This window comes from Vombatus ursinus, unplaced genomic scaffold (assembly GCF_900497805.2).
Source record: "Vombatus ursinus unplaced genomic scaffold, bare-nosed wombat genome assembly UNPS02014820.1, whole genome shotgun sequence".
Taxonomy (NCBI): Eukaryota; Metazoa; Chordata; class Mammalia; order Diprotodontia; family Vombatidae; genus Vombatus; species Vombatus ursinus.
The window spans coordinates 332,281-343,634 of NW_020954598.1; the positions used below are offsets into that span (position 1 = coordinate 332,281).

The 11,354-nt window shown below is 43.6% G+C and overlaps 1 protein-coding gene across 4 annotated transcripts in view; it reads right to left on the reverse strand.

Moving 5' to 3' along the window:
- IQSEC1 (IQ motif and Sec7 domain 1) overlaps positions 1 to 11,354 on the reverse strand; it is a 208,750-nt gene that overhangs the window by 53,091 nt on the left and 144,305 nt on the right. For all 4 annotated transcript variants that reach the window (XM_027837064.1, XM_027837066.1, XM_027837065.1 and 1 more), the window contains exon 3: positions 3,649 to 4,916. In XM_027837064.1, coding sequence (XP_027692865.1) covers positions 3,649 to 4,916 — 1,268 coding nt within the window. The remainder of the gene's footprint in view (positions 1 to 3,648; positions 4,917 to 11,354) is intronic.

Below are 11,354 nucleotides of genomic sequence, written 5' to 3' on the forward strand. Positions count from 1 at the left end.
CTGGGGGCCCTTCCAGCTCTAAGATTCTGTGATTCCCCCTCCTTCTTCTGACTCCCTCCCTTCCCCCAGGACAACTCTACTTAGTAACCCTGAGCTGGCACACACAACGTCCCCACCGCAGTGGTATACTCTTCCTCAATTTACTGTAGAATAGGGTCCTGAGCCATAACATTGAGGGGTTTGGAGAATTCCAATCTAAATCTCTCCAGAGGTAACAAAACAGAAAATAGGAGAGACCTTGGGAGTTTAAGGCAGGGTGCAAACAAATCATTACCCCTCATCCAGCACAGAACAGGCTCAGGAGGACGTTAGGGTCTCTTTCTTAGCCGCCCCTGCCGCCCCGACTCTCCAGCACCACATAGTTATTCTTTCTGGGGGCTAAACCACAGGATGCAGTACAACCTCTCCATGTCCATCCCTCCCTACCCCCACTCTGTGTTAGTCCCAGCTGATGTGGGTGGCAAAGCTGGCCCCACCCCCTGCTCCCTTGGTGTCCTTTTCTCTCGAAGAGTCAGCATCAGGCCTCTGGTCTTATGACTTGGAAATAATGTGCGATCTTAGACTCCCGTTTAACAAGAGGCTTTCCAGACTCACTAAGTTCCACCAACTTCCCTCCCCCCACCTGTCTGAACTATTTTAGGCCGTGCTAAGAATAGAGTCTTTTAAATACCTGTCTCTAGTTAATTTTCCCAACAGGAGAGACATCCTTCTAGTGCACAAGCCAATGGGAACAGTTCCTCAAAGGACCCAATTCATTTTGCCTTCCAGAAATGCTGGCCTTAGTTTCTGACTCCCTGCCCTCTCCCCATCAAACACACACATACATACACCTGACCTTGGCCTGGCACGCCTGATTAACAGCCGCTTAATCTATAAGCTAGCTCTGCTAATTCCAAGGAGAAAGCAAAAGTCTCCCAGTCTGGCTCAGAGGGCCCACCCACGGCAATTCAGGCTCTTCCATCCGAGCCAAGATTTTCAACCCAGGTGTCCCAATTCAACGTCCAAGGCTTTTCTCCTAATGCACACCGAAACACAACAATCCCTGCTCTCAAGGAGTTTGCTATCTGCCACTTAATTAGTGTCAGTGCATGACTGCCAAAAAGCCCCTCATCTGTCTGAGCCTTACTTTTCTCCTTTGCAAAATGGGAGTAATAATACTTGCATTATCTACTTCACAGGTTATGATAAGGAAAACACTTTGTAAAGCTTAAACCGATTACATAAATGGCTCTTTGCATTTTCACTGCCCAGCACACAACAGGCATTTAATAAATATTTGATGAATTGAATATTCTAAAGCTTTGGGGGATTGGGGGAAGGGTGGAGGGAAAGAGGCTAGGAGACAACATTTTGTAGCTTCTATTTGGGGACCGAGAATTTTAGATTTACCACTATTTCTACCCCGTTAGTAAGCAGACCCTCATCAGAGCCAACACACTGATTTGGGAGTGACATTCAGCATGGGATTATATAGGTCCCACTTCTCAACCTCCTTGCTCTCTGCCCTCCACTCACGGCTCTCAAACCCCTTCTCCCTCCCCCCTCTATGTCTACTTTGCCCCCACGCCCCCACCCCATGCACTGGTAAATGGCAAAAGGAATTAAAGACAAATCTTTGTTCCTCATGCAATTTGTGAAGAGCTCTGATAAAAGGAGAGGGACACTGGGGAAGCTGGGCAGAAATGGTATGTGCTGGTTCAAGGGAGCTTGGAAGAGTCTCTGTGGAATTCAGGGAGGCTGCCTATTCCCCGGTCCCATTCTCCTATTCATCAAGAGTCACGGCAATTTCTTTTCTTTCTGCAAAGTCTTATTCTTTTCAGAGAGCTTTTACAACCATATCTTATCCAATTCTCAACATCTCTGTAAGATGATTATCAATCTGTCAAAAAGTATTTGTTAAGCATCTACGAGATGGTGGGCAATGTGGTCAGCATGAGAGATGACGAAAGTGAGGAGCAGAGCAGCTTCACAAAGTGCCCAAAGTTACCGAATGAGGTTAGTCTCTGTTCCAGAAGCCAGGCTACACTCCTTGCCGAGGGCTTTTTCCTTGTGTCACTCACATAGAAGACACAGTTATAGTCATACTCCTAAGAATCCTGGACTGGGAATCAGGTAAACTGGTCCTTTCCCCAACACTTCCAAGTCACGGGGCCTCGGGTCTATCACTTTGACCTTCTCTGGCCCCAGGACTGTCATCTGCAGAGCGAGGATCATATGACATCTCTTGCTGACCCATGCTTTGAGGACAACATGAGGGACTGGATGAGAAAATGGTTTAAAACCTGCAAAGATCTATACAAAGGTGAGCCTGCCTTACTGTTATAAGCTCATTACCCAGGTCAGAATGAGAATGCAGGACAAATGGTGAGTTGGGCCCTGTGAATTCCCAGTCTGGAAAAGCCTCCCTCTATGCTCCCCAAACCCCTTCCCCTGTCCATAAGCCTGCCTTTAGCCTGTCTCCATACCCCCTTTCAATCGCCGGCGACACCTGCCCTACCCCCTTCAAACACAACCCCAGCTCGGGAGAAGAACCAGGCCAGGCTGGGAGCTCAGAGTCAGCTCTCAGTACTTTTCCTAAGCAGTTCGTTTCAGCAGGACTGCTGGCCCCCACTGCCTTCAACGCTGGCACAGCTGTTTTTCCCAGACATGCTCACACACTCCACAGAGAGAAGAGAGGTCTTAGAAGACAGAGACAGAGGCTATTGTTCTTCCTTTTGGCAAAGGTGCGGAGACAGTGTGTTTCAGAACTGAGAGTAAACAGATCTAAGTGACATCACTGCCACAACGGCACCCTTGGCCAACCGTTTGTTTCTATACTGCCAGACCCAAGAATGGTCCCTTCCCCTCACCAGAACCTGCATGCTTAAAACAAAGAGTCTTTCAGAGCCTCCATAATCCTTATATTAAATACTGTAGTAATAGTGGTTTAATCTGAGCAGAAAGACAAACATGCAACCTGAAAGGAAAGTAAATTCAACCTCAGGCTATTCTCATAATTGCTCTACTGGGCAAACACTTTACCAAGAAAGTGAGGCCTTGGTGCACTTAACCCTTTGGTGGTCACAGGAAATCTCTGCCTGTTTTCGGTTCTTACTAGCTACATCATGTTCCAACCATGATTTTCTAGAGTTCCTCCAGCTTCCCTCACTGGAAGTCTAACCTCAGGAACTCAGAAGCACTTCAGTCAACCTCCACCTGAATGGCAACCTTCTTCTTCAGCATCCATCTGCAACGGGTGGAGGTCACCCAGCCTCCACTGATGAAATAGGGGGGATTCTCTACTGTCGAGTACATCTAATTGTTAGAAGTCTTTCCTTCTGTCTAACAAAAATCTGCCTCATTGCAATGCCAACCCATTTTTTTGGTCCAATTTTTTGAGATGACAAGAAATGTATCTAATGTCTCAATGTGACATCCCTTCGAATACCTGAAGACAACTATTATGTTCCTCTTAAAATCTTCTCTTCTCCAAGCTAAACATTCCTTGTTCCTTCAGCCAATCCTGGCTAACACTCAGTGGTCCTGTCCTGCCTAATTCCCACTTTTTAGTTGTCTCCTCCCCCAACGCTCACCCCTCTTTATGCCACCCCGCCTCCCACTCTGCTATCAGCAGAGCAATGGGAGCTTGGACCGCGGCAGAGCACTTACTTATTAAAGAGGTTCAATCCAATCCGGTAATGGCGCTTCCGGATGACATCATTACTGAAGGCTGGGGAGTCCCAGCTGTTGCGAGTCTCCTTGTGGTAGGTTTGCTTGCTCAAAGTTTGCTCCCGCAAGCTGTCCCGGGAGGAGGACTCTGAGCTGCAGTTTATTGTGTCATTAGAATTGGAGGTACTATTGATACTGTCATTGTCACCGTCAGAATAATCCGACTCGGACTTACTCTGTCTGTTGGCAGTACCATTGATGGCCAAATGACTGTCGATGGGCCGGGGCCGATGCCGAGGTTCTGGCTCCTCCCGGGGGATGATCTTGGCGGGGATCCCGTGGGGCACATGCTTGGGGCTCCCTTGCTGGTTGCTAAGGCTTCGGTCATAGGCATTTTGCCTCTTTAGTGAGCCGCGTTCAGAGCGATCACTGAGGTCCACAGAGCTATCGCTTGGGGGTTCTATGGTGAGCAGAGGCAAATGGTCCATCCGCAGCCTCTGCTCCTGGCGCTCCAGGGAAGGGGTGCTCCGGCAACTAGTATCAGTGTCCATCTTGTCATCCTTGTGAGTCATTGACCAGTACTCCTGAGAAGAGTTCATAGAGCGCAGCCTTAAGTCCGACTCAGTGCTGGATGGTCTGTCCACAGACTGAGAAAGAGGAAGGGGCGGGGAGAGCTCCTCCTCATCAATGTACAGGGTGACATCACTGTAGGAGGCAGTCATCTCGTCCAGCTTCCGATGGTCTACACCATGGAGGGCAGGTTTGAGCTCCCTCCCACAGCTCTCCCGCTCCAGGTCTCGGCTCCTGATGGGCTCGGAGGTTGGAACCTCATCAGCATGCAGACTACGGCAATTCAAGGCATCATCAATTGACTCGGCAAGGGACTTTACTTGCCTGGAAAAGGCATCTTCCAGCTCCGTGATGGCATCGGCAAAGTCACTGGAGGCAGCCGGAGATTTCATTGTTGCAGGTTCCACGATGTCACCACACTCGGACTGGACCAGAGATCCAAGTTTGGTGCCATCATTTGTCACAGAGACCTGCTTCCCTTCAAAGTAGGAGCTGTGGACTTTCTCTGGCCCTTCAAAAGAAAACTGCATTCTCATATTGGACAGCACAATGCGTCGTGACATACGATTTTCTGACATAGAACTCCGGAGTCGCTCAAAGTTCTTGTTCATTTGGTATTGGCGGAATGCTGTCTGGATGGTTCGGGCTGCATGGCGGGTTATGAGACGGCCCCCATATTTCCGTTCTAGCATTTCCACCTAGGTGGGAAAAGGAAAAGTTAATCATGAGAATAATCTGGACACCTGTGTAACATTTTACACATTTCAAAGATCTAAAAACATTCCTTTCAATTGATTCTCACAATACTAAGGCGCAAGGAGGGCCAATGAAAAAACTGAGGCAAGACATTGCCAACTGACGACTTTTCTTTATACTTTATAACATAGTTGTCTGAAAGATGGTGAGTAATCTGGTATAAGGCAACTTTCAAGATGTTTGCTGAAATTATAAAACAATGAAATGCCTGATGTCCCTTCTGGAAGCCAGCCTTCCTTCCTTCCTTCTTTCCTTCCTTTCTTCCTTCCATCTTCTCTCCCTCCTTCCTTTCCTTTTAAAATGTAGACACTTGTCCAGTCCAACAAGTAAGTGCTTAGTATGCAAGGTTCTGTGATGGATGCTAATGATACAAAGACAAAATGAAAACTAGTTCCTGCCCTCAAGGAACCTACATTCTATAGTTACCTTTCTGATAACTTTCAGATTAGCATATGTGGGCTTAACTGTCAGTAATATTTTTGGAAAGATTTGATAATTGTCATACATGCCTGAAAGGGATGGATCAGATGACCCTCTTACCGCACTCCTAACCTAAGAACTCCCTGTTATGAATCACAGCCTGAAAAACTCAACATAGGCTCTCTGTACTCTACTGGAATATAAGAAAACACAGTACATCCTACCAGATAGAGCCTGCTCCTTGGGCATTAAAGAAAAACCAAGAAAAAGAATGAGTTCTCTTCCTTTTAACCTGATTGCTCATTTTGGCCTCACCGCCAAGACATAGCCAGAGAACAGTCTTTATGAGGGATTGTGGCTGGGCTGGCTCTGTGGAGAGACAGATGGAACTTAGGTACTTAGAAATTAAGCACAATTTCTACCCAAAGGACTATAAAACTGTACGTAGCCTTTGACTCAGCAATAGCGTTTCTAGGGCTGTATTCCAAAGAGATCATAAAAATGGGAAAAGGACCCATGTGTACAAAAATATTTATAGGAGCTCTTTTTGGAAGTTGAAGGGATGCCCATCACTTGGGGAATGGTTGAACAAGTTGTGGTGTATGAATGTGATGGAATATTATTTTCCCATAAGAAATAATGAGTAGGCAGACTTCAGAAAAACCTGGAAAGACTTATATGAACTGATGCTGAATGAAGTGAGCAGAACCAGGAGAATGTTGTACATAAGAACAGCGACATTGTGTGATGACTAACTTTGACAAACTTTAGCTCTTCTCAGCAATGCAACAATCTAAGACAACTCCAAAAGACTCATGATGTAAAATGTTATCCACATCCAGAAAAAAGAACTATAAAGTCTGAATGCAGATCAAAGCAAAAAAAAAAAAAAATAAAGCACAGTTTCTTTAGCAGAAGGAAGAGCTCTACTCTAGCTTGTTTTCTTAGCATGAGATCCAGACACTGGCTGATGTGATAACTAATAGGTACATATGGGACCCAATGTCACGCCTGGAGTCATACTGGTCAACAGAAAAATGGCAGAAGGAAAGGCTATAAGGAAGTGGAAGCTAATGACTCAATGAGACACCAAGAGTCAATCAAACAAATTCAAAAGAATGAAAAAATAGAAGAAAATGTAAAAATACCTCATTGGAAAATAGAGCCAGGAGAGACAATATCAGAATTATTGGACTACCTGCAAACCATAATCAAAAGGAGGACCTGGACAGCGTTTTTCAAGAAATTATCAAGGAAAACTGCCCTGATATTCTGGAATCAGAGGGCAAAACAGGCATTGAAAGAATCCACTGATCACCTCAGGAAAGATATCCCAAAGTAAAAACTCCAAGGAACACTATAGCCAAATCTCAGAACTACAGGTCAAGGAAAAAATACTGCAAATGGCCATAAAAGAAACAATTCAAATATTGGGGATCCACAATCAGGAATACACAGGACTTAGCAGCTGCAACATTAAAGGACTGGAGGTCATAGAACACGATATTCCGGAAGGCAAAGGAGCTAGGACTACAACCAAGAATCACCTACCAGTGAAATAAGGCACAATACTTCAAGGGAAAAAAATAGTCATTCAATGAAATAGAAGAATTTCCAAACTTTCATAAGGAGAAGACCAGAAACTAACAAAAGATGTGATCTGCAATATCAAGACCCAAGAGAAGCCTAAAAAAGTAAAGAGGGAAAAGAAAACAGAATAGATTCAGTGGAGCTAAACTGTTTACATCCCATGTGAAGATGATAAATTCTTAAAAATTGTACCACTAATAGTATAGCTAGAAGGAATGTACATAGACAGAGGGTATGGGTATAGGGTGAATTGGAGAGAATGACATAAAAAATACTGAGGGATGAGAAAGAGGAATACACTAGGTGCAGAAGTAAAGGAGAGGTAGAATGGGGCAAATTATTTCACATGAAGAGGCATAAAAACCTGTTACAGTAGAGGGAAAGATGGGAGGGTGCGAGATGGGCACCACTTAAACCTTACTCTCATTAGTATTGGCTCAAAGAGGGAATAACATACACAATCAGTTGAATATAGAAATCTATCTTACCCTACAGGAAAGTTAGAAGGGAGGAAATTAAGTAAAGGGGGGTGGGGGACTGACAGAAGTGAGGATAGCCTGGAGAAGGTGGTAGACAGAAGCAAAACAATGTTGAGAAGGGAAAGGGTGAAAGGAGAGAGGACAAACAGGAGGAAAAGTAGGATGGAGGGAAATACACAGTTAGTAATAATAACTGCGAATGTGAATGGAATGAACTCTCCCATAAAATGGAAGTGAATTGCAAAGAGTATCAAAAACCGGAATCTTACAATATATTGTTCACAAGAAACACACTTGAAAGCAGAGAGGCACACACAGAGTAAAGGTAAAGGTCTGGAGCAGAAACTATTATGCTTCTGCTGAAGTAAAAAAGCAGGAGTAGCAGTCCTGATCTCAGACAATGCAAAAGCAAAAATAGACCTAATTAAAAGAGATAAGGAAGGAAACTACATTTTGCTAAAAGGTACCATAGACAATGAAATAATATCAATACTAAACATATATGCACCAAGTGGTATAGCATCCAAATTCTTAAAGGATGGAGAAGGGAAGAATTCATGACCAAATGAGATAGAGATCATTATGAAATCTAAAATACATAATTTTGATTATATTACATTAAAAGGCTTTTGCACAAACAAAACCAATGCAACCAAGATTAGAAGGAAAGCAGAAAGCTGGGAAACAATCTTTACAGCAAGTATCTCTGGCAAAGGTCTAATTTTTCAAATATATAGAGAACTGAGTCAAATTGATAAGAATATAAGCCATTCCTCAATTGATAAATGGTCCAAGGATATGAACAAACAGTTTTCAGATGAAGAAATGAAAGCTATCTATAGGCATATGGAGAAGTGCTCTAAATCACTTTTGATTAGAGAAATGCAAATGAAAACAACTCTGAGGTACCACCTTACACCTATCAGATTGGCTAATGACAAAAAAGGAAAATGATAAATGTTGGAGAGGATGTGGGGAAATTGTTGGTGGAGTTGTGAACTGATCCAACCATTCTGGGAGAACAATTTGGAACTATGACCAAAGGGCAACCAAACTGTGTATGCCTTTCGATCCAGCAATACTACTACTAGGTCTGTATCACAAAGAGATCACAAAAAGGGAAAAAGACCTATATATGCAAAAATATTTATAGCACGCCTTTGTGCGGTGGCAAAAATTGGAACTTGAGGAGATGCCCATCCACTGGGGAATGGCTGAACAAGCTGTGGCATACGAATGTCATGGTATACTAACGTGCTATAAGAAATGATGAACAGATAGATTTCAGAAAAAACCTGGAAAGACTTGTACAAACTGATGCAAAGTGAAATGATCAGAACCAGGAAAACATTGTATGCAGTAACAGCAACACTGTGTGATGATCAACTATGAATGACTCAGCTCTTCTCAGCAACACAATAATCCAAGACAACTACAAAGGACTCATGAAGGAAAATGCTATCCACATCCAGATAAAGAACTGATGGACTCTGAATGCAGATCAAAACATACTTCTTTCACTTACTTTTTTTTCATGGTTTGTTTTCCTTTTGATCTATTTCTTCTTTTACAACTGTGACTAATGTGAAAATGTTTTGCCTGATAGCATATGTATAACCTATGTCAAATTGCCTACTATTTAAGGAAGAGGAGAGTGGAGGGAGAAAAATTTGGAACTCAAAATCTTGTAAAAATGGATGACAAAAATTGTCGTGACATGTAATTGGGAAAAAAATAAGATACTATTTTAAACAAAAGAACTACAAATATCATAGATCAGCTAAGCTTCTTAATATTTCAGTGAGCTACAGGCCAGGGGAACTGAATAGCTAATAAGCATTACTGGATGAATACAAAGGTGATTTCCCTGGGACCCTCCCAGTTCCTGGCTCACCAGGTGAACTGGGCATTTGGCACTCACACATCCTCATAGGGTCCACATTCCATAGAGTGTTTAAAGGTTTATAAAGTAAAGGGCTGATTTCTCTAATATCAGCTAGTTAGGAAAGCGCCCTTCTTCCTAGGTGCTTGGACAATTATCAACAGCCAGGAGACAGAAAGAAAATGGGACAATTAATAACCTTTGCCTTTTGGGGGGGGGTTGTGGGGGATGGGAGGCCATTCTCATGCCCAGGACCACTGCAATCCCTTGATACCCTAGTAAGACCCACAGCATTCCTTTATCTAGATGTAGCAGGGTTCTTATGAAGTGTCCACAGATTGTACCTATGAAACTAACTTTCATTGACCAGACTCAGGGGTGCTGCCTCCAAAACCCTTTTCCTGTTATTCCTATAGTTGAGAACAATCTCCTTTCTTTGAGCTCTCACAGTACTTTGTTTATATTTCTATTTCGCCGTCTGCCTTATGTTATTGTTGTAAGTCTGCACAGCTTATCAACTCCACAGTAAGTCTGTGAGGGAGGTGACATCTTGTTTGACTCATCTTTGGGTATCCTCTGCTATTTCTGCACAGAGCTGGATACAGGTTCTGAATTCAAGGAATGGCAGGGGGAGGAAAGCAACTGGGGCTGATCTGCTCAGTCAAATAACTGTACTAATGCAGTTGAGTATCAGGGACTGAAGTGCAAAAAGAGCTGGGGAATGGGAGGAGTCCAGGAGGAGAGAAGAAAGGGTGGGGAGAAGAGAGAGCGAGAAATCTACTGAATGACCATAGGCTATACCCCTATCCTCTCCAATGGTCCCCTCATAAACAGTCACCGGGGAACAGGACAATAAAATATAGATGCTTCAGTGAAAAGCCTCAGGCACGCATCCTGCTGATTGGGAGGAGAGAGTCAGAGGCATTGTTCAAGTATGAAGGGCGGGCACCACATTACATGAAAATTTTTTTTAAAGTAAAAAATGAAGACTTCATCCATGAGGCTACTCCACAGTAGAAGGAGGGAGATAATGAGGAAGAAGGCTGGTGAAGAGTTAGGTATTTGCCAAGGCTGGCATAAAGAGAAGAGTAGATAGAAAAAAAATAATCAAAATCAAATGACTCTTCATAGAACAGTTTTGGCCTCAGAGTCAGCCAGGGTGGTTCTGTTTTCTCTCTCACCCTGAGGTTATTGAATAACGTCCAAAGAGATGACTTCACTTCCACATTTATAAGCAGAAAGTTTCTATTTTTTGGATTGTGAGCAAAACTCTCTAAAAAACCCACACAGCACACAAACTGGCCCCTAAGGCTGTGCTTTCTTTCTTTCCTTCCTTTCTTCCTTCTTTCTTTTCTCTCCTCTTCTTCCTCCTCCTCATTCTTCTTCTTCTTCCTCTTCTTCTTCTTCTTCTTCCCCTCCCCCCCAACACTTCTTCTTTCCCCAGTGATCAAGGGCTACTTACCCTTAACACAAGAAGCTCACACTCAATACAACAAGCTTCAGGGCCCTAACACTTATTTCAGGTTCTGTTTTTATGATTCTCTTTCCCCTGCAAACAGAGGTGGCAATCTTGTTCTCCAATTGTCCTTCCTAGGACACGACTTCATTTCTCTCTCAGGTCTGCCCTTGACTCGCTGGACTTCTCTACTAAAATCCAGAAGACTTCTCACCCTGGAAGATGCTTTCATCTCTGTGGTGGTCTCACCCTGGAAGACCTCTGTAGACTCCTCCTTTGATTGGCGAGTTCCTACCCAGAATCTCCATTTGAGGAACTGCCCAGGTCAGCCATGCTCATTATCTTCTCCTCTACTCCCTTAGTTTTCAGCTCCATTTAATGAGCTGTCTTCTCCCATTTGAATGTAAGTTCCTTAAAGGTAGGGATTGTCTTTTTGCTTATATTTGTATGCCCAGAGCTTAGTACAATGTCTGACACATAGCAAATACTTGATAAATGTTTGCTCTCTCTCTCTCTCTCTCTCTCTCTCTCTCTCTCTCTCTCTCTCTCTCTC